At 47.1% G+C, this 23,812-nt stretch overlaps 1 protein-coding gene across 4 annotated transcripts in view; it reads left to right on the top strand.

Moving 5' to 3' along the window:
- Positions 1 to 23,812, top strand: part of Sdk1 (sidekick cell adhesion molecule 1) — a 986,485-nt gene that overhangs the window by 739,103 nt on the left and 223,570 nt on the right. For all 4 annotated transcript variants that reach the window (XM_063271861.1, XM_039089863.2, XM_039089864.2 and 1 more), the window contains one exon: positions 2,761 to 2,897. In XM_063271861.1, the coding sequence (XP_063127931.1) occupies positions 2,761 to 2,897 (137 nt within the window). The remainder of the gene's footprint in view (positions 1 to 2,760; positions 2,898 to 23,812) is intronic.

The raw sequence follows: 23,812 nt of genomic DNA, 5'->3' as shown, positions 1-23,812 counted from the left end.
TTTCTGTGTAACCCTGGCTGTCATGGAACACAGTCTGTAGACCAATAGCCTTAAACGCAGAGATCTGCTTGCCTCTCCCTCCTGAGTGCTGGGATTAAAGGCATGCACAACCACTGCCCAGCAAAGAGTCTATTCCCAATGAAAAGGCAAATGTTTTTTAAGGAAAAAAAAACCACTTGGGCTTGAGAGACGGCTCAGCCATTAAAGGCAAAGCTCACAACCAAAAATATAAGGATAAACACTGGAGGTAGAATGCTTGCCTAGCAAGCCAAGGCCCTGGGTTTAGTCCTCAGTTCCAGAAAATAAAAAGAGAGTAAACACTGGAGTATGGCAGTGTACACTGGGGGATGGAGACTGGAGGATCCCTGGGCTTGCTGAGCAGCCCCTCCAGCCATATCTGTGAGCCCTGGGTTCAGGAGAGAGCCTGACTCAGAAAATTCTGCGGAGAGTGATTGAGCATGGCATGGAACGTCCGCCTATGACTCCACATGCAAGTGCACACAGGCGCACACACACATGTACATGAACACACACATACATGAGCACACACAGTCAAGTATAGAGTGGGGCATAGTACTGTATACTTGAGATCCCATCACTTTTGGATCAGATGTTGAAAAGTCATAGCAAGTTAAAGGGCAGTGTAGCCAACATAGTAAGTTCCTGGTTAGCTAGGGCTGGCAGGACCTGGCTAATAAATGGATGATGGGTGGGTGGATGGATGGATGGATGAGTAGATGGATGGATGGAAGGATGGATGGATGGATGGATGAGTAAATGGATGGATGGAAGGATGGATGGATGGATGATGATGGATGGATGATGATAGATGGATGGATGGAAGGATGAATGGATGGATGGAAGGATGAATGGATGGATGATGATGGATGGATAGAAGGATGGATGGATGGATGGAAGGAAGGATGGATGGATGGATGATGATGGATGGATGGAAGGATGGATGGATGGATGATGATGGATGGATGGAAGGATGGATGGATGGATGGATGGATGGAAGGATGAATGGATGGATGATGATGGATGGATGGATGATGGATGGATGGATGGATGGATGGATGGATGGAAGGATGGATGGATGATGGATGGATGGATGGATGGAAGGATGGATGATGATGGATGGATGGATGATGATGGATGGATGGATGATGATGATGGATGGATGATGATGATGGATGGATGGATAAAGATGAGGGATAGATGGATGGATGGAGCTCCCAAGCTTCCGAAATGTCAAGTATAATGTTGCCATTTGTTCTGATCCATGTGGTTCTCTAGTAACTGATATCCAAGAGAGACCCAGAAAAAATTAGTGGGTGACACAGGTCAGCACCTGGCGGCCCATCTGTGTTACCGGGTCTGTTACAGGAGTGGCCACCATGAAGAAGGAACGTGGGGCAGGCCCAGATCCCACGCCTCAGAGATGTAAGGCCAAATCTAACTTGCACAGCTTGGGTTGTCCAGGTATAGATTTTTGTTCTGTCTCCAGTAAATCCCAGCAAAACCTTTGCTTTCTTAAATTAGTGACTTCTTTTTGAAACTTATGCGCCAGAACTGCACTTGCACTTTATGGCTGTGTCCATGTGTTATTCACTATCTCTATAGGTGTCTAGTTGATTTTCTCACATTTACTCTTAAGTGCTTTCCCCAAACCTCTATTACTCTCTCAAAGACAGCTACAATATAGCCTCTTGCTGTAGATAAATAAGGCAGTCCATTTCTTAGAGATACTGGACAGATCCTCACCACCAGGCTTTCCTCTTTACAGGGCTTACTGGGTTTACACGAACAGCATAGACAAATCATTGACTACATTATGTCTCATAAATAATATAACGCCAGGACAGGGGTATGGCTCAGCTTCTGCAGAAGCATGAGCTCAATCTCAAGCACCTACATAAACAGCTGGGTGCAGTGGTGCACACCCATAATCTCAGCTCTACGGAGGCAGAAACAGAGGATCCCTACAGTTCCCTGGCCAGCCAGCCTAGCTGAACAAGTAAGACCACCTCAAAAAAAAATAAAGTGTAGAGCAATTACAGAAGACATTTATTTTAGTTTTCTTCCCATTGCCGTGATAAAATACTTGACAAAAAGCAACTTGGGATGGAAGGATTTATCTTAGCTGACATTTCCAGGTTATGGTTCATTATCTTGGAAAACTGCTGTGGCAGAGACTTGAAGCAAGGTAGTTGACTTTCTCTACTCTTACACAGTCCAAGTTTAAAGCCCAGGGAATGGTGCCACCCATAGTGGGCTGAGTCTGCTCACATCAATTGAGACAATCAAGACATTCCCCTATAGACATGCCCATAAACTACCCTGGTCTAGACAATCCCTTGTTGAGACTTTCTTCCAGGTGATTATAGGTTATATCAAGTTAACAGTTAAAACTAATTATTATAATATCTGACTCAATCTCTAGCTTACACACACACACACACATGCATGCACATACACAAAACAACAAGACAAAATGGAATGTAATAAAAGCTAGTACTCACAGGGCCCCTGTGAAATTACCTGTGTTGTGATTGTGGAACTGCAGGGATCACATCAAATTACATCCGAATTACACCACCGGAGGTGGATCTGGTCTTTGTTTCTTCTTGGAGACCACAGAGAGAGAGAGAGCAGCTCATTCTCATTCCACAGCAGCACACACCAGCTCTCTCCAGCAAGGAGATCACCCATCAGACTGACTTGACTGTTTTCTTGTTCTTTTTCCTTCCTTGCCTTTAGTGAACTGCCCCACCCACCTCAAAACCTACTGGCCAGCTTGAGTTCAGCACGCAGCCACTCGGTGACACTATCCTGGGTTCGTCCCTTTGATGGAAACAGCCCAGTCCTTTACTACATTGTGCAAGTATCTGAAAACAGTAAGTAGCAAAACAAACTGTTGGCCCAAACATAAACCAGATATGTGTGTCTTTGTGTGTGTGCATGTGTGTGTGTGTGTGTGTGTGTGTGTGTGTGTGTGTCTGTGATGTGGCATGGGGTAGGCTTATGCAATCTTGGAGGGCAGAGGAGGATATTGGAGATCCTGCTCCATCACTCCTAGCCTTACCCCCCAACCTCCAGACAGGGTCTCTCACTGAACCTGGAGCTCAGCTGGTGACCAGCAAGATCCATTGATCCTCCTGTCTCTGCCTGCCATGGCACAGGGGTTACATGCATGCTAGAGAACTGAACTCAGGTCCTATGCTTACACAGCAAGTGCTCTTTCTAACAGGGCCATCTCCCTAAGCCCAGACATCAGATTTCATGTGTTTGTAATGTCCCATCCTTCCCACCAACCCACAGCTGACAGACACTTGACCATTCTTCACAGGTAGCAAAGCAAAAACAAGCTGGTGTGTTAGGGGAGAAAGAGCCATGTGGTTGAGGGAGAGGCAGCATCCTCAGTGGGCTCTTGAGAGGGCCTGGACTTGAGACCAGGCCTAAGAGGAATAGCTAAGTCCATGAGACTACCTCAGAGGTTCTAGCAGACAGTGTTATCCCTGGGGCATATTGGAAAAGGAGAAATGGTACCTACTGGAGCTGACTTCAGAGTGGGCAATAGCAAGCCTTTGCAACTTGGGAGGGTTTTGTAACTTCCTGCCTGTCCTTTGTGGAAGCCCATGAACAGAGACAGGAACTGAACCTTTAGATCTGCACTTTGTTCAGAGAGCAAGCCCTCCGAGAGTTCAGTGGGTCAACATCCTAAGTGTCCACCTACATCTCGTTGCCAGTGATGGGTCCTATGGGGGAGGGGGCACAGGCAGTCAATCATCTCAGAGCTGTCCATCCCCTCGGGAGGTCAGCAGGTTCCTGAGACTTGAAGTGTCTGTGCACCTGCTTCCGGCCTTGGTCCTCTTCCTTCTGTCGGCATGTCAGGCACACACACAGTGCCTAAATCCAGTTACCGCCTGCTCTTGTCAACCTTGTACTCCTCCAGGGCACCTGGGCTGAGAGGGGTTAACTCAGAACAAGCCAACAGTGTGTTAGTCTAGGCTAACTGCTAACACATGAATGTGGATTCCTCCCTATGCCATGGAGCCTGGTGTGTTTTTAACAATGTAGAGTATGAAGGTCTCCATCACTTTGCACTGATATAGACATGGTACTCATTAGACCATAGCTCCTGTGGCTTCCTTCCTGCTTCCAACACAAGCAACCCTGGCTCCCCTCCAGCCAGGCTGTCTGTTCTTCCTCCCCTACTCCACTACCTTCATGCCTTTGCCTGCTTGTTCCTCCCTCACCCCCTATGTCATACATGCCGGTGAATCTCTTCCCTGGTGACACACCAGGGATTGGGTGTCAGCAGTGACAGGGGCAGAGGTACAGCTAGAAGTCCCATTTAATCTTTTAGGGACCTCAACTCAAATAAAGCTGGATTCCTGACTTCACCACAGAAAAGATTCAGGGTGCGCCAGTGAGAAGCGGAGTCTGCATTTATTAAAAGACAATTTTAATATAAATTTTAAGCAGGGGGATTAGGAGAAAGTGAGGTGCTTGGGAAGACAGATGGGTATGGACTTCTGTCCCTCCTACCCTCCGTAACACTCTTGCAAAAACCATCTTGGTGTTACTGATGGTCTTACCCTCAAAGTGTCACCAGGGGCCCTAAATGAAGTCATAAGGGCCAAGGAGTAGGGAACTGGGGGGCACCTGACAGGGCTGAAATTGACGGAGTGAAACGCTAGCTGGGAGGGATGCCGGACAATGGGGTAAAAGTTCACTGTAAACATTAAGGGTCTTGTTTAAGATTCCCAGAGAGGAATGAGGCCCCAGCCAAGGCCCACATATTCAGGCCCCAAGCCTGCTTCATGGCTAGGTTAACATTCTTCTTGGAGATGCCTTTGTGGAAAAGTGTTGTCTCTGTGTTGGCCACCTTCACAGCAGACACTGTTGCCTGAGTTGGAATTCTTGACACTCTGCTGGCAATAGCTTAATCCAGACTCCAGTGTGAGCGGGTCCTTTCCTCTGTGTCCTCCCCTTTTCCGTCTTTCTGTCCTGCCTCAGAGCACAGCCCAGAGGCCTCCCATCCCTCCCTGGTTGTTGCAACAGACATAGTTGCTCTTATTAGCATCTTGCCATCATTTTAGCCCTACCCTCGGCCTTCTTTTCCCACTCAGCATTTCCTTCTTCTGGAGCCCAGTTTCGGTGTCACTCAGGCCATAGCCTTAAAACAGTCCCCATGCCCTCCACCCCAACCACTTGAGCAGGAGCAGTTCTGGCCTTCAAACTGAGGTTTCTCTGACATGCTTGTCCAGGCCCTCTCAGGAGCCCGGTAAGGACACCTCAACTGCCCCAGCTGCCTCCCAAGGCCCTGCTTCCATTTTTCCTTTCTTACCCATTCTCTTTACAAACATCAGTGCTGATTCCCTCCAAGTAGAAATGGGCCCGGTCTCTCCCTTTGAGCCCCTCTGGGCTCCCACAGCATCCAGGATGAAGCCCCAAGTCTCCAATCCTGGGTAACCTCAGTTTGCTGCAAGCTTCCTCTTTCTCACTCTGCTGGACATGCGCCATTTACAAGGGTTCCACGTTGCCCCTCACCCCCTGCCTAAAGGGCCATGTACTGTCTCCATGTTTTATCCTCTACTCAGAATGTTTGCAGGGGTAGTGTTGTCCCTCAGCCACTGTCCCCTTCTAAGGGGCTCCACACAGCACAATGTAACTTTTGAACTAAGCTAGAGTCTTTCTTAACTTTTTTTAAAATCAGGGATGGGTTCTAGGTAAGAATTCTACCACTGACCATACCCTCAGCCTTCCACTGGTGGGTTATAGGCCAGCATGCTCCTGATGAGACACACCCCAGTCCCTCACTGGGGTATTCTAGGTAGCCGCTCTTCCTCTGAACTATGCCTCATTCACTACAGGATTCTAAGCATGTGCTCTTTCATAGAGCTGTATTTTATATCCACTTTCTAGATCCTAAATCCATGCCTCAGTCCCAAGATTATGCTTGGACATAGCTCACAGGAAGTGCTGGAGTCCAGCCTTTCTCCTTCCTTGACCTCTGGCCTTCCTTCCTTCCACAGAGAGGGCAATACTGGGACTGGGCTGCATGATAACAGTGTTTCCATTTAACCCCGAGTCAGAGAGGGAAGAGACAGCGTTATTTATTAAAATAACCTTTCGAAAGACAAGGTTTTCCTGAGGATGTCATGGCTGTGTGGCCTTTGACGATAATGTGTGTGGAGAGAGTGTGACAGGAGCAGAGCTCTTGTCATCCAAAGATGACAGATATCTACCATAAGGACAGCTTCCGGCAGGCATCCATCTCCTGGAGACAAAGAGCCGTGTTCTGCTCGATTTTGTTGTCCCTGTCCCTGGAGTTTAGTAGCTACTCTGTGAATAAGATAATATGAATCTGGCAGAGCCACCAGGACAGACTGCTGCATGACTATTCCCTGGGGAGATAGAAACAAACATCCACCCATCAAATAGGGAACCAGCAACAGAGCACAGTAACAATACTACCAAGATACAGTGAGTGTTTAGGGGTCACCCTCAGGGATTGGAGCAGGGACCAGTCAAAGGCATCTGCATCATCAAAACCCACCTGACATGACTAACAGGTGATGATTCAAGAAAGCTGGAACCCTAGAGCTCTCTGCACAACTTCCAGGCAGCTCAAGGGCTCAGAGAGTTGCCTCCCCTAAGCCATTGTTAGTGCTTAGTAACTTTGAGGAAGTAGAAGCCATGTGCATCTGGTAAGTTTCAGGAACTTCCTGAGACTTCCATGACATTCTGAGCAGTCTTCCATCATGGAACTGTTTTACCTTCCCTTCTTGACACCAAAACAGGCACTGATTCAAGATACCACACAAGCCATTTCCCAACTGACAACAAGACTTATTTTTCCAGTCAGGCATACTGCCTAACTCAGAAGCAAGCTTTTCATGTAACCATCCATCCGTCCATGTTGACTTACATCTGCTCTTCACCCGGCAGTCTTGAGGTGTGCTGGAACACAGACATAAGGTGACCAGCCTCAACTTCAGACAAGGACGTGGTCAGACACATCAGTGCTCACACAGTAAAGAACCTGATGTTCAACCCCAAAGACCTGAGTTTGACCCTCCAGAACTTACAATAGCAATCTGAGAGTGATGGCATAGTTTGGTAATCCTGGGGCTGGAGGAATGAGCGTGGTGGATCCCTGGTGCTCACTGATCAGCTGGTGGAACCAAATCAGTGAGTCCAGGACCCAGTGAGATACCTTGTCTGGAAAACCAGTGTGAACAACTGAGAAATGATGCCTGAGATTGACCTTTGGCCTCCACATACACAGGTCACACACACACACACACAAACACACACACACACACACACACACACAAAAACACACACACACAAACACACACACACACACACAAACACACACACACATATATATACATACGTGTATATATATACATATATAATGGTCTGTCACTACTTTCTGTTTCAGCCACCCTGCCAAACCCTACCTGTCATTACGCTTGACCAATGGTCACCAAGAGCACACACTAGACAATTTGGCAGGTGCTTTTCAGATACTTCGGTTTGCTAAGAACGTCCCAAAGGCTGGCACTGACTGGTCCCTCACTGATCAGTTGACCCTCTCATCGGGACCCAGCTTCAGGCTGCCCCTCTTCCTCCTGCCGAGCATTGAGAGGGCAGGACAGTTGCTGCAGTGTGTCCCTGACTTCAAACCCGTAAGATAAATCTGTGGCCTCGATGGAAGCAGCATGTGTCGTTACCAGTCGGTTGGTCGTATGCCTTCTTATCGCAGGCTCGCCTTAGTCGTCCGGACCTGTGATGAGCTTTTTATTTTTATTGGGAATGAGGGCCGTTAAGAAGCAGCTGAACACGCGGGCTAATTACAGCCAGAGAGAAGCGCTTAGCAGCAGGCACACTGAAATGGAGATTGTATTTGGCCCACACTCAACGCTGAGAAGTGGACAGTGCTAAAAAAGCCCAGCTACCCACCCAACATGCCAGCTACTTGGGAGAGTGGCTGCTGCCAACTCCAGCAGCCTAGTAGGCTGACAGGGCTGCTGTTCTCCTGAATGCTCTGGATCCTACGGGAACCAGGCAGGTGCAGCTCAGTGGCTGAGGCAGGGGCCTCCTTACTGCTTGATTTCACCACACCTCCTACCACTCAAGAAAGGCTTTCTCTGAGGTTTATAGACCACCATGGGAGAGCGTGGTTCCATGCACTTAACTAGAGTCAAAAGTGCGTGGAGAATGTCTGGCTCTGTAGTCGTATCAGGTTCCTCTTGCCATGAAATTTGATGGTTCTCTTGTCACAGGTGCCTCTCAGTGAGCTAGAGGCATAGACAGGGCTGGCACTGTTATAAGGCTGATTCAGGGTACCCACTGGGTGAGCTGAGGTAGGCAGTTCTGGGGATACAAGCAGAGAGGGCTTCTCTATGACGCTGAACACCCCAGACCTTCGGATAGGATAGCATGAGAATTTGGTTGTGAAATGAAAAGCTTCTCTCTCTCTCTCTCTCTCTCTCTCTCTCTCTCTCTCTCTCTCTCTCTCTCTCTCTCAAATATGTACTGACTGTGGCCAAGAACAGTATGTCTATGGGGTCAGGGCTGTTAAGGAGAGCCATTGGGAAAAGAACTTGAAAAGCTCTGATGTGGACCAGAGATGCAAAGGAATTCGGCTCCCACCAGCCACCTCTTCAGGCTTGATTTCACAGAGGCTTTTCCTTGGGCCGTCTTACAACTCTATAAATTCTAGAAAAGTTGCTGCAATTCAGGTCTGGTCTGTAAATGCAAATGCATATGGATGCAAATAGATTTTATGCTGTAGAAGGTAAGGTTCTGTAGATATTGATCAGTTTCACATCTGTTTGCCAATTCATTTTAGCATTATTGATGTGTGTACGTGTGGTTTGTTTCTCTCTTGACACAGTTGGAACATCTTATTGGAATCAATGAACTAATTAAAACTGTGATACAGAGCTACGGAGACCAATCAGGTTCAGGGAGAGACCCTGACTCAAAAGTAATGTGGGGTGCAACCAAAAAAGGCCCAGATATTGACCTCTCTGGCCTGCCCCTGTACATATGTGCATATCGCACACATGCACACAGGACGCACGTGCTCAAGGATCATTCTGTGTTTGTAAAAGAGCTGTGATGCTCCTTTTTTATGAATTTGTCACTGAACTTAAGTGAACATTTGGCAATTTTAAAAATGCACATTCTCAATGTAACACCACAAGTTTCCATAGAAACCCTGATATTTAGGAGATGTAATTCTAGTTCCTAAACTGAGACCCTCCCTGTTTTCCGTGGGCTGGGCCAAGACATCTCCTGATGAACAAGAGTTGTAATAGCCTTTTGCCAGTTAGAAAGAAAAACCAAGTCATCTTCTCATGATACTTTTTTAGCTTAGTAACTACTACCTCCCATCTCCTGGTAAGGTATCCATGCCATATTTATATTAAAAAACCATAAATACCTTATGATACGTAGTTCTTAGGTTTTGCTTTCAGTAGGTGTGAGTGTTCATAACTGTGATTTTTGTATTTCTAAAGTTTGAAACTTAGTTATAATATAAACTTTGTACTTTAATTCTGAATTTATAGGTGCTGATAACCAGGTGTGGGAGTACACACTGGTAACTCCCACACTAAGAGGGGTAAGGTGTGAGATTGTGAGGTCTGAGGACACATAGTGATACCCTGTCCCAAAAGAGAAAGAAAAAAAAAAAACAGACCAGAAAATGTCACTACTGTTTTATCCCATGCCTGGGGTCAGTCTTGCCTACATCCTCCATCACGTGGCTGCAATCTTTCCGTCCCTCTCCTCGGCCTCTAGGTCTCCCTCAGTCCAGGCCCCTTCTGCCTAAAGGAGAGTGCTCTGCTAGTCATCTCAAATTCCCGACCCTCCTTCCGTGTTCTCCACTGGGGTCACACCCTGCCACTCCCACATCATGCCCCTGCCATACCTTGCCACACCCCTGTCTCACCCCCGCCTCGCCCCTGCCATACCTTGCCATCCTCGTCTCCTTCTTGATTGTTCCTTCCATTCTGGAGACATCCTGAACCATCTGGCCTGTGTCCCCACCTCTGCCTCTTTCTTCACTCATATGTATGTGTTGGGGCAAGCGTATGCCTGCAGATGTCCATGCCCATGTGTGTGGAGATCAGAGGACAACTCAGATGTCATTCCTCAGGTGCCACCCCACTTTGTTTTTTGAACACAGGGTTCTCACTGTCGCGGAAGTCACCCAGCAGGCTACGATGGCTTGCCAGGGCACCCACTGGTCCATCTGTCTTCATTTCCCCAGCACTGGGATGACACATACAGGCCACCACACCTGGCTCGTTATGGGGGCCTGGGAATTGAACTCAGGTCCTCCTGCTTGCTTAACGAGCCCATTACAAGCTGAGCCATCCACCCCTCCCCTGCTTCACCTCTTAGGTTGCTATGTCTTTACTTGCACTGGCAGACTCACTTTTTCTCTCCTGTCCCTTGTGTGTTGGTGTCCCTGAAGCCTCAAGAACACAGCTTTCTCATCCAGCCACTTGCCCAATGACCCTGTGTGTCTCTGCTATTCTTCCCCACCGTGACTCTCCAATGTGTCTCTAACTGAAACCTCCCCAAGCCCCAATCTGAGTCCATGTGTCTCCCAGGAGGCTACGCATAGACGGCCTCCATGCTCAAACAAGTCTTCCTGTCTACTGTATACTTGTCACCTTTGCCCCAGAGCACTGCCTCTTCTTAGCTAGACATGTGACACTATTCAGGGTTCCTGCCACATTCCCCTCCCCCACAATCTATTTCCCTTCTCCCACTCCACAACTGTTGATGGAGAATGGCTGCCGCTCCGTCCCATTGCCCTGTGTACCTCCCTCAAGGCCATTCCTCATTGAGTTACTAGGAGCAGCTTCAGAACTATGTGTAAGGGGAGTTTGGCTTGACTAAGATCAAGGGTCCATTTCCGCCTATAAGAGATGCTATTATTGGCGCTAAACTATGCTCTGTGCCCAGCCAAGGGAATTCCTCCTCTGGAAACCCCTTTAAAGGGGCGGTAAAGGCTCCCAGAGCGCTGCACAGCAAGGCTGGGAGCCTGCTTCATAACATAGGCTACATTATTACAATGTAACCCCAAGGTTACATTATTTCCAGCTGCTGGCCTGTCTTCTAAGTCAGTCCTCTGTAGAACTCATCGCTTGAGGAATAGATTCTAGGCTGATTAGCATGGGAGACAGCACCATTCATCATCCGGCCACTGCCTGCCTCTTCATATTTGTCTCCAGCCACTTACTGGGTTTTTTTTTTGTTGGGGCTTTTTTTTTTTTTTTTTTTTTTTTTTTTTTGTGCTTCAGGGGCAAGCATTGTTTGTGCTTCCCTGAGAGCATGTTTGAGAATTACATCTCCCCCAACATCATTCATGACATTCTGTGATCCACTTCTACTTATCAAGTCCTGTCAGCTGTGCCCAGAAAGTGTTACGGCACTTTCTGTCTCCCTTCACTGTCTTTCCACAAAGGCGGCCTAGGTTGTGCTATTCCCATTTTGTCCTCTAGGCGGCGCAGCCACGGGCCGTCTCTGGCATAGTAAAAACAGTCCGCAGCTCCTCAGCGTGCTGTCCGTGGTGCTGAACCACCCTATGGCAATGACGGTCCTTAGGGTAACCCAAAGGCAGGAAACAACTTCAGTGTAACCATGTCTTTTGGTAGCTGTGCACATGTGCATTTTAAAAAATACTTTTCCTGCTGTGATCTGTCAGTATTCTTCCTCCATTTTTCTAACCAGGATTTGGCGTTTCCCTCTTCTGTCATTTGTGACAAGTCCTTTTCTTCTTTTCCTTCTTTTTCTTTTCGGTTTGGTTTGCTTGGTTTTTTCCAATTTTCTTTTTTCACTTAAATTTTGTAGATTTTATTTATTCATACTGTAGTCAGAGTTTCACGTATCCTAGCCTGCTCTCAAATTTACTGTGTAGCCAAGGATGAATTTGGAATTTTAATCCTCCTGCCTCCACCTCCCACATGCTGAGACTGCAGACATGTGCCAGTATGCCTAGTTTATGAAGTAACAGGGATTGAATCCAGGGCTCAGTGCATGGTCCCTAACAACTGAACTACATCCAACCCAGCACTGTGGGTTATTTTTGACAAAGAAGTGTTTGAATCTTATGGAGTTTAATCTGCTGCTGTTTCTCTTTCGTTTTTTCAATTGCTTTAGTATTATCAGTATGAAATAAACATCATAGATTTGCACCTTTATTTATTTTTTTTTTGGTTCATTTTTTCGGAGCTGGGGACCGAACCCAGGGCCTTGCGCTTCCTAGGTAAGCGCTCTACCACTGAGCTAAATCCCCAGCCCCTGCACCTTTATTTTAAGCAGTTAATTTTCCACATATGTAACTTTTTTAATTCAGCTGGAATACAGGCATACTATATAACTATTTCTAGTTTTCATTCTACCAGCATGGTTTGTTGAACAATCCACTTATTTATAGTGCAGACCTGACATGGTGACACATATCCTTGATTTCAGCACTATAAAAAAGGAGACAGAGGCAAGACAATCTCTTTGAGTTGGAGACCAGCCTGGTCTACATACCAAGTTCCAGGCAGCTAGAGCTATACAGCAAGATACTGCCTCGAAAGAAAAAAAAAAGTCTAGGATGTATTTGGACCTAGTCAGTCATCTTCAGGTGTCTTTGGGGGGGGGGGTGTTTGTTTGTTTTTCTTGTAACAGTTTAATGTGTTTTAAATACAATGACTCCCTTCGTGGTCCCAGATTTTACTATTTCTCATCATGAGAAAATAGAACTATTTTGTAAACTTTAAAAAAAGAAAAAGAGGAGGAGGAGGAGGAGGAAGAGGAAGAAGAGAAAGAAGAAGGAGGAGGAGGAAGAGGAAGAAGAGAAAGAAGAAGAAGGAGGAGGAGGAAGAGGAGGACGAGGACGAGGAGGAAAGGAAGGAAGGAAGGAAGGAAAGAAAGAAAGAAAGAAAGAGAGAGAAAGGAAAGAAAGAAAGAAAGAAAGAAAGAAAGAAAGAAAGAAAGAAAAAACAATTCTACCAAGGAACACTTTCCCTTGACCGGCCCTCATAATGTAATCAACAGAGGCCTCAGACTTGCCGTGATCTTCCAGTCTCTATTTCCCAAGTGTTCGGATTACAGATGAGTGTTGCCTGGTTCTCATTGAGTTTTTAAGGAAGGAGTTAATGCTGTGCTGAGTTCTATGAGGACTGACTTGGTTGTTCCAACTGCCCATCCAGAGGGTCCTGCACATACACGTTCACTGTCTGGATCGCTTTCCTGAAGGGTTCTTCAGGTCAGTCAGCGGGCGCATTCTGCTCTTTCTGGGAAGATTGTTGTCCCTAGGGCAGAGCTTCTCAACCTGTGGGTTGACTTGTCTTTTCACAGGGGTTGCACATTAGATATCCTGCATATCAGATGTTTACATTGCAGTCCATAACAGTAGCACACTTACACTTAGGAAGCAACAAAAATAATTTTATGGTTAGGGGTCACCACAACCTGAAGGACTGTATTAAAGTGTGGAGCATTGGAAAGGTTGAGCCAAGGTCAGCTCCCTGCTGCGTCACAGTCTTGGACTTCCCCTCAGTCACCTTCCGACTTGCGACTTGCCCTCGTTGGGACACGGGAGGGCTATTGTCATCCTGGCACTCACTTTTCCTTCCCTACTTCCGATTCTCTTGTTATTCTAATGATTTTTCTGTTGATCCTCTTAGTTTTCAAAGTAAACAAGCGTATTTCTCCAATAATAGAATCCATTGTCTCCTCTTTGTTTTTCCTATCTTGCTGGGCTATCAGACTACTTTTAAATGGTAATGAGCTGGTAGAGTCTCCTGTTGTTTTGTCCCCCTCATCCCCGTAGAATATCTTCTAGGATTTCGGTGCTTTGTGTAATACCAATTTCTTTTTGTTATATATGGAGTCATAATTTGCATAGAGCAAAACACAGAGATCTAAGTGAGCTCTAACAAATTCATCTATCTGTACCTGAAGTCTACGCTTTGAACCATTTCAACCTCCTAGAATATCCATGTCCCCCTGTCCCTTTCCCCTTCAAATTCTCAACCTCACAGAATAGAATGCGGGTTGGAAACGTTGGTATTTCACAGTAAAACTTCTCTCTCTGTCTCTGTCTCTGTCTCTGTCTCTGTCTCTCTCTCTCTCTCCCTCCCTCCCTCCATCCATCCGTCCGTCCCTCTTTCCCTCTGTCTATCTCTTTAGATTTTAAAATTTATATGGAAGTTTTTCTTATTTCTAAGCACCTGTCAGGGTTATGTAAGGGCAGCCATGTGAGAAACCAGAACCATCTATCTCTTCAACCTTAATCCCCCCACCCCAGCCCAGCCCCCAGCCTTCCAGTGTGGAGCCTCGAAGAGCATCTTCAGGTGGACTCCAAGTGATGTATCCTCTTCCAGCCTTTGCTAGTATCACCCGGGCAGAGCCTAAGCTCATCGGAAGGACACTCAGGAAACTAAATCACAAACCCAGGGTCACAGGACTTGGCCTAAGATAGCGTATGAATGAACAGTTAGCCAGGGGAATGTTTTTGAGAGTCTGGACCCTCAAAGGAGGGACTGTCACTCCACAGGAGAGTCCAGAAAAGCCCTCTTGGAAGTGAGCCACAAGTGGAGATTTGCAGAACCTGGGTATGTGTACCACCCTCATAGGAGCTCCAGAGTACAGAAACCTGGATGCAGAAGTATTGCGGAGTCCCTGACATGCCCAGCATGTGTATTTGCAAGAGCAGAAGTTTTCCCAGCCCAAGAGAAGCCAGTGGCAAGGATTAAATAGACTCTTTTTCTGAAAGGCATTTTCCACGTAGTAATATATATTTTAAGTCCAGGGTAATACATGCTGATTGCAGCTAGAAAGATGTTACTAGACATACAAAGAGAGACTTGCTTATCTGCCTCCACCACAACCAACTGTTGCTGGCAGTCTAGTGAAACCCTCTCACACTGAAAAGAGAGACCTATGAGGAATACCAAGGGACCACAGGCTGTCAGGCACATCATCCCACACAGAGCTGTTGAACAAGCTTTTAGGCAGCAGAACTTGGCAGGAGCAGAGAACAGAGTATGAGGCTCCAGGCTGGAATTGCAGAAGGTGGCATGGACGGTTGCCCACCCCTCAGTTGCTGATAGACATCCCCAGATGGGGGAACCAGGAACAGCCTGATCCTTGGGAAACAGCGGACTTCTGAGGAGTGTGGATCTGGGCAAAGTACCAATGGCCATGATGGGCAGCAGTAGGTGAGAGGCTGCCCTGGGAATGATAGAAACTGTAGAATATTCTCAAGAATGCAGTGGTCTGTTGTTTTGCACCATGCCTATCTATTAGTTTTGTGTTATCTGGCTGTCAGTCTGTCAGTCTGTCTTTATCTCTCTTTTATACCTCACACTCGCCATGTAGCTGAGCATGCCCTTGAACTTCTGATCCTCCTGCCTCTACCTTCAGAATGTTGGGTTGGCAGGCCTACCCCACTGGTCCAAAGTTTATGCAGTGGAAGAGTTGGGAGCCCAGACTCCATGTTTTTCCAAGCAATCACTCTACCAACTGTACATCCCCAGCCCGCCTGTGCTTCCTTTGTGTGTGCATATATGGGTATCTGTGCACATGTGTGTAAGGGGAGGGTACACTCACCCATGCATGTGGGTATAGAGGATAGAGGTTGACGGTGGGTGTCTCCCTCTGTCCTTCTCCATCTTGAGTTTTGAAACAGGGTCTCTCATTGAAATTGGAGGCCACCATTTCAGCTAGACTGGACAGGCAGCGAGCCCTGGATCCCACCTGTCTCTACACCCCCCACCAGCCCCCAGGGATGAGGTTACAGACATAGGTCACTGTGCCCAGTGTTTATAAGGTTGCCGAGACTCTGAGCGCAGGTCCTCATACTTGCACAGCGAGCACCTCACTCACGGAGCCATTTCCCAGCACCCCTCAGCTTTCTGAAGTGGGGCTCGGTGTCACTCTCGGAGGCTGCATACTTCTCTGAGCCCCCTTGCCAGCATCACCGAAGGCCAGGACTCTCCTAATGCAGAGAGAACCTGGAAGTGTGGTTTTGTCTTTTCCCCAATGCCACAGGTGTCCTTCCATGTGCAGGCCCGGCTGCCTCCCGTGCCGCACCGCGTGAGCTCATTTGCTCCGCTCTGCAAGCCGCTGCTGACTGTCATCACACAATATGTTAAACATCTTCCTCCACGCTTGCTGTTATGTCCTTAAAAGCTGATGGGTTTTGTGCTGTTTTGCTTGCCTCAATGGCAGAGGCTTTGTTCTCCACGCTTCAGAGCGCTCTGGTGCTGTCTTTGAAACTTATCGCACGGGGTCCTGCTGATAGCCTCTGGAGCTGTTAGGGAGTGCTTCCAGCGCGGCTCATTTTCCTGTGGGGTTTTGCATACTGAACCTTAAACTAATAGAGTTTGCTCCCCCTTTTAAAAATGCAGCCCAAGAGAAGGCACCTACCTGTCACAGGTATTGATGGCCATTGTGGGGGCCCAGAAATGGACTAGGATGTGGGTACCAGGGCTCATCTCCAGGCAATTCTCTGCCCTTATGGAGAAGATACGTGAGCCACATATCCTCCATTGGCCTGCACTTGCCTTATGGGAGGCTCTGAACATCATGACCTGCAGATCATAATTACTTTTTTGTATGCATGTTACACATGGAGGCCAGAGGTCAACCTAAGGTATCTCACCCTGTGTATCCCGCCCCCCCCTCTCCCTCCCTCCCCTCTCCCTCCCTCCATCTCCTATAAAACACTATCAAGCCTATACTTCCTGATCAGATTGCAAGTGTTCACTGCCTCACCTGGCTTATTACACAAGTGACAAGGACCCAATCTGGTCCTCACGGCTATGCATTTTCTGTACTTTTAATGATGGAGAAAATAAAGAATGGGGGATGGAGAAATGGTTCTCTAGGGTAGATCCAGGTTTTACATGACTTGTAAAATTTTGGAGCTCATGTCAACGCCCACGCATGCACACAGGCACACATGCACATGAACATGCACATGCACACATATATACGAATGCACACGTTGCACAAACATGCACATGCATTCACAAGTATATGCATGCGCACGCACATGCGTGCGCGCGCGCACACACACACACACACACACACACACACACACACAGAGCATTCAAAGGGTCTCTGCTAGGACTTTGTCCTGGTCTCATTCTTGTTGCTCTGACAGAACCCTCTGACCGAAAGCACCTGAGTGGAGGACAGTGTTAACTTGGCTTAGAGTTCATCATTTCAAGGAAAGCAAGGCAGGATCTTACTGTATCACATTCACACTGGAGAGTGCTTGCTACATCCACTCAGCTGGCTTCCTTTACTCAGATACAGTCCAGGATCCAGCCCATAAAAGAATGCCACCCACATTCAGAGTGGGTCTTTCCACATCAGCTAGCCTAATCTAGAGACTCCCCCAATGACACACCCGGAAGCTTGTTTCCCAGCTGCCTCTATATCAGGTTGACAATCAATACTAACCTCTAGCCAAGAGGGACATTTGATGGCCACTGTTGGTGGTAGGTACAGGCATAGGTACATCCTATGCTCCTGCTCTACCCCAGAGGCAACAGGTCCTCAAATGCTGTGCACAGCATGCTCCACACCTGAAATGCATCCCATTCTCCAGGGCTACAGCATGGAGAACAAGCATGCTTACTTTAGCTGGCACTCTCAGGCGCCTTCTGCTCCAGCTGGTATGCAAATGCACGTGGACTCAAGCCCTTGCATGCGTGCACACAAACATACTCATGTCTGCCCCTCTTCTTTTTCGGTATATGTGTGCATAGGTGCCTGTGTGAAGAGATTCCTGTGTACTCGTGTGTACATGATGTATGTAGAGGCCGGAGGACAACCTTGGGTGTCCTTCCTCAGGCACTGTCCACTATTCTGTTTTACACAGTCTCTCTTTGGCCTGGAGTTCACAAAGTAGGCTAGGCTAGCTGGCTAGAAAGTCTCAGGACTCCTCCTGTCTCCACCATATTGCCTTGTTGTGTGAGTTCAGGGAATTGAATTCAGGTATTCCTACTTGCAAGGGAAACTCTTTAAGCACCAAGCATCTCCTCTCCTTACCCCTTGATAGAACGTCTCTTACAAAATACCCAGACTCTCTAAGTGCAGACCCTACTCAGAACTTTGTTAACCGGCCTTTCCTTCCTTCACTTGAACCAACAGTTTGCCAATGTACTGGCTGGTTTTATGTGTCAACTTGACACAAGGTACAGTTATCTCAGAGAAAGGAGCTTCATTGGAGGAAATGCTTCCATGACACCCAGCTGTAAGGCATTTTCTCAACTAGTGATCAAGGGGAAGGACCCAGCCCGGTGTGGTGGTGCCGTCCCTAGGCTGATGGTCCTGGGTTCTATGAGAAAGCAAGCTGAGCAACCCAAGGGAAGCGAGCCAGTGAGTAACATCCCTCTGTGGCTTCTGCACCAGCTCCTGCTTCCTGCCCTGCTTGAGTTCCAGTTCTGACTTCCTGTGCTGATGAACAGCAATGTGGAAGTGTAAGCTGAATAAACCCTTCCCTCCCCAACTTGCTTCTTGTTTGTGCAGTAATAGAAACTCTGATTAAGACAGCCAACAGATCCATCTTTTTTAATTTTTTCTGTTAATAAGCTTGCTATTTCAGTTTAGCAGAGCTATCCTATGAATCCCACCTGAGCTTCTCCATCTCTAACACTCCTGTTGGTGCTGTGGTTTCTCAGAGCTGAGGAGAACATACTGACTCATGCCCGGATACCCTGTTTTCTTGCTGTTTGCTCTGTCTTAGAGCCCCTCACAGAATCCCTCAGGATGTTCGGTCATCATACCTCTTTGGGCTTATGTGGCAGGACAGTTTCTCAGATGTCCCTCGTTTGTGATGACCTTGACAGCTTTGAGGAGCTCTGACAGTTTTAAGAATGCTGCTCAGTTAGAGTTTGCCTAATGCTTCTCTTGTGGTTAGCCTGTGTGGGAGAATGCCCTTCTCCTCAGATCACGTCAAGGGCTCTCCCTGTCAGTTTGACTTAGTGTCATCATTGATATACCGTGTGTGTGTGTGTGTGTGTGTGTGTGTGTGTGTGTGTGTTTGTGTGTATGTGTGTCTGTGTGTATTTGTATATACATGTGCATATGTTCACATGTGTGAAACCCTGTTCATGTGTATAGACACCAAAGGACAACCTTAGGTATTGTTCTCAATCCCTACACACCTTGTTCTTTTGAGACAAGGTCTTTCCTGGAACTTAAAGCCCACCCACTAGGCATGGTCGGCTGGCTGGCTAGTGAACCCAAGGAACTTCCTGTCTTATCTCCCTAGCACTGGGGTTACAGGTGCATGCCACCGTGGCTGACCCTCAAAAAACAAAAACAAAACAAACAAACAAAAATGTGGGTTCCAGAGGTTGCTCAGTCCCTCACGTTTGCCACACAAGCACCTCACTGACTGGGTTCTCTCCCCTTGATAAGTCTTTTAAGCTCTGGCAATCTGAGCTTAGCTGTGCCTGGGTTCAGCTCTCAGCTGCACCTGTCGGGAGTGTGCAGCCTGATCCCAAGGAAACGCACCATCTGTGCTCACATGCAGCATCTGCAAAGACAGCCTGGGTGTGGTGGGAGGGCTCTCCTCTCCGTGATACAGCTGGGATCTTTGTGGGCACAGGAGAATGGCTCAGCATCCTTGGCCATCTCAGCAACGTCTCTAGTTTCCATGGCTGGACAACAAAGAGATGTGGCTGGGTTCTCCATGGTGTGCTAGCACTCTGTGACAGTAGCAGCTGGGGAGACACTAGCTTGGCTTCAGCCGCCCCCGTGTTCCACTCCTTCACCTGGTGAGGAACATGCAGAGCTTGAGTGTCATGAGCTTCAGAGTACAGACACGTGGGTCCAGGCAGAGACGTCCCAGCTAGAAAATAATCAATTTACTCTTCAATTATGCCACTGAGCTCAATATTATGGGGGCACCGGATTTCTGCTTATGTATGGGGTGTGCACATGTCTGTCTGGGTGCGTGAAGATGTGCAGGTGTGCATGTGCAGGTGTGCATGTGCAGGTGTGCATGTGCAGGTGTGCAGGTGTTCATCCACAGGTGTTTGTGTGCAGGTGTGCATGTGCAGGTGTGCATGTGCAGGTGTGCAGGTGTTCATCCGCAGGTGTTTGTGTGCAGGTGTGCATGTGCAGGTGTGCAGGTGTTCATCTGCAGGTGTTTGTATGCAGGTGTGCATGTGCAGGTGTACATGTGCAGGTGTGCATGTGCAGGTGTGCAGGTGTTCATCCGCAGGTGTTTGTGTGCAGGTGTGCATGTGCATCTGGAGGCCAAGGTCAATGTCAAGTGTCTTCTTCCACCTCTCTCCATCTTGGTGTTTGAAGCAAGGTTCCTCAGAGCATCTGGTGCTCGCTGACTGACCCAGGCTAGCTGGCCAGTTACAGACCCCTTTCCCAGTGATAGAGGTATACCTGAGTTTCTAGGTGTGCACTGCAGATCCAAACTCAATTCCCCATGCGAAGCAAATGTTTCTACCCTCTAAACCATCTCTCCAGCCCCTATTGTTTCATCTTAACAACAGATTCCCCCACCAGCCTCCCTCTCTTGCCTGGTCAGGGGCTATGGTATCTACCCCGAGGGCACCTAGTGCCCTGGATTTGGGCCGCAATGTTGCTGAATCCATCCCCGCATCTTCCTTTAGTTCCTGGAGGTTGGATTTGAGTCACATTCCATCTGCGCATTTGTGCGTATATTATCTGTGTGCGCATATCTGTGCCACGGTGCATGTGTGTATAGGCATAGGGGGGCGAGACATCTGTGCACATCACACATGAGGAAAAAGAAAAGGAAACGATAAACCCAGCCGTCGTCTGAGCCCAGGCACAGAACAGAGTGATCCAGTCTTGAGATTCTCAGTCGTTCAGAGTAACAGTTACCAGATCAGGCATGAGAGGAGCAAGCAAAGTGGGGAGGAAAGGGGTAGCGGGAGGCAGGTGTGTGTCAGGCCCCTTCAGACCCGCCTCTGGCTCTCCAGCCTCTAGGAGGAACCTCCCTGGTAGTCCTGTGAGGACTGGCTTGGGGGAGCATCTTCTCAAAAGATTCTGCTTGTTGACTGTTGGATCCAGATGTGCTGCATGACTTACATCCTACTAGTCCTCAGCAAGTTAACAGCTGTGGAGCTTGTGAATGAGTGAATTAACTCCCAAACTGCTACTGGGGGGTAAGGGGGCTACAAAGTGGGGTGCCCGTGAGATGGACCGGGCTCATTCTGATCAGTTTTACAGTTTAATTTCTCTACCAGATCTTTTACCTTCTAGAAGGGATGGATGGATAAATAAATGAATGAATACATAAATAAATCTATTTGAGACTGGAGCAGTGATGAGAGGACCAGACACAGAGGAGAAGGACAGGGCTTTTCATCAAGTCAAGCCAGGCAACAGACCCTGTGGCTTAGGTTATGGGCACTTAAAAGCTGTTCATGCTTTGGAAGAAAAAAAACCCCAAAACTACAGCCCACTGATACAGGAGTAGCAATGTCTTAGGGTAGATTTGTGTCATTGTAGCAAAATACCTGAGGCTGGGTAATGTGTGAAGAGGGGAGCTTGTGTTGCTGTAGCAGAATACCTGAGGCTGGGTGCTGTGGTAAAAATAAAAAAGAGTGTGGCAAGTTCCTGTGTGTCACCGCTCCACCATTGGCCCCTGGTACTCTCGGACCCGGGCGGTTGCTCCCTGGCGTTAGTTCTGGCACCGTAGGGCCATATAGAACTAACATTATTTTATCTCAGTAGCGGCTGGTTCCAGTGTGGCACCACACCACGTTAGCCTAGCTATCTTCTAGCGCCAGCGGTCTCTCCACTCCCTTTGCTAGCTGCCCTGGCCAACCCTGACCAACTGGGAACTCTCTGGTCCCAGCTACCCAGTAAAATCATGACTCAACAAATTGTAACCCAACCATCAGATTTACGTGTTAAATTCTCAATCCATAATACATCACCTCACCTGGAGGTAGAGATGTTCAATTTCTTCTTTGAATCCACCAAAGGGGAGCTATTAGGAGCAGACATGCCTCAACAAAAGATAAATAACATTAATTGTCAGATTTTGTGGATTTCTAACATTTTTGAAAACCATCTAACTATGTAAGTTATCTGAACTGTTGTCTGTTAACTATCTTAATAAATTACCTTGAAAGCACTGTAACAATAAACTTGGAACCATGAATTTGCTATCTGGCCCTTAACTCACATATTTAATCATCTCAGATTAGATTTTTTAATAGCAGTAAAGAACTGGGTATAAGCCTGGGTAGGACCATTTCTAAATTCCTCAGAAAAACAACCTTAGAATAACCACTTTTAGCCCCACCCCCAAAGTCCAGGGAATTGGGGCGACGACTCTTCAATGGCTTCTTCAGGCTGTACATGGGTGTTGAGATATCTGGAAGGATAGTGGGATGGTGGGATGGGGAGGATGAGGAAGCTGGCCACACCAACTATTGTTGTGTCTCTGATGTCTGTCTTCTGTCTTGGACTGGATCCTGAGGATCAGGAGGTCAAGCAGTTCTGACAGTGAGACTCACCAAAGCTGTACATTCTGCCATATATAAATCTCAAACAAAACACGTTAGCATCCTCACAATACCTGTATGGATTGCATCAGTCTGTGCAAGATGTATAGACTGGTTAGGATGAAATTTTGTTCATTTTTTTGTTTGTTTGTTTTATTCTCTTGGATCTACTTCTTCGGGTGGCCTCCCTTTATCAAATCTAACCCATCTGACTCTGGAAGGTTTCTAGAACCTAATCATCTTTTTTAAAAACACAAAGACGAATCCTTTCTCCCAAAATACGGTGTCCCTTCATCTGTAACCAGAAAAGCTTGTATCTTATACTCTTCTCCCAGAGAAATAATATAACAAGACTCAAAATCACACCCATTATGAAAACTAAAACAATTAAAAAAAAGAAGTAGGCTAAACAATAGTGTATATGTGCCTGTTTAGGCTTTTCTAATCTGTAATATCAGGAAATTAACCCAAAGTCCCGAGTAGCCCACATTAAGAGAACATGAGCTTCCTGTTGTAAATATCAGAATAACCACAAGCCCTCGCTAGCCGGCATCGTCGAGTCCTGTGGCCTTAGTGGGGTAGTTCATAAAACGGTTTGATCACCTTTTTATTAATACCAATACCAATAAGTAAGCAACTTGCCAAACTAAGATTTTAGCCCAAAATACATCTGTTAAGTCCTCTACCTGGAGCATCAGACTATATCACCACTCTATGCTTGGAGTCAGTGACTAATTTCCCTAAGTTATGAGCCCCACGTGATTCAGCTAAACTCTGCACTCTCTCCTTCTAACTATAAAAACAAATGTAATCCCACTTCCGCTAATACCTGTCATTAAGAAGCAGGCAACTTGTCAAAGCAGGATTTTTAACCCAGAATTCCTGTGGAGCCCACCTTAGAAAGAATGTGAGTATCCTGTAAGAGATATTAGAGTATCATATCTTTATACCGTCTATCTGTTAAAGCTCTCTACCTGGAGCCTCAGACTTGATTTATTAATAACTCTATAAGGTCTGTCTGTACTCACTCTGCCTAGTGTTACAGACTTTTATTTATTTCTACCTAGTTCTGAATCATGGCTGAAATCCCCATGTGATTCGGAAAAAACTCTACTTTTCACATCAGGGGACCTAGAGTCTGTGAGCAGACTCCCCCTCTGTTCCATTGTTTAAGGTTCCCAAGCTTGGGCCATCATGTGACAACACGGCGCAGCCCTTTTTCACTTAGAAAATAAAGCTTTCTCGGGCTGAAAAACTTC

The sequence above is a fragment of the Rattus norvegicus genome, chromosome 12 (assembly GCF_036323735.1).
Source record: "Rattus norvegicus strain BN/NHsdMcwi chromosome 12, GRCr8, whole genome shotgun sequence".
NCBI classification, from domain to species: Eukaryota; Metazoa; Chordata; class Mammalia; order Rodentia; family Muridae; genus Rattus; species Rattus norvegicus.
The sequence above is the reverse complement of the archived record's forward strand: the minus strand, read 5'-3'. Positions and strand labels throughout refer to the sequence as shown.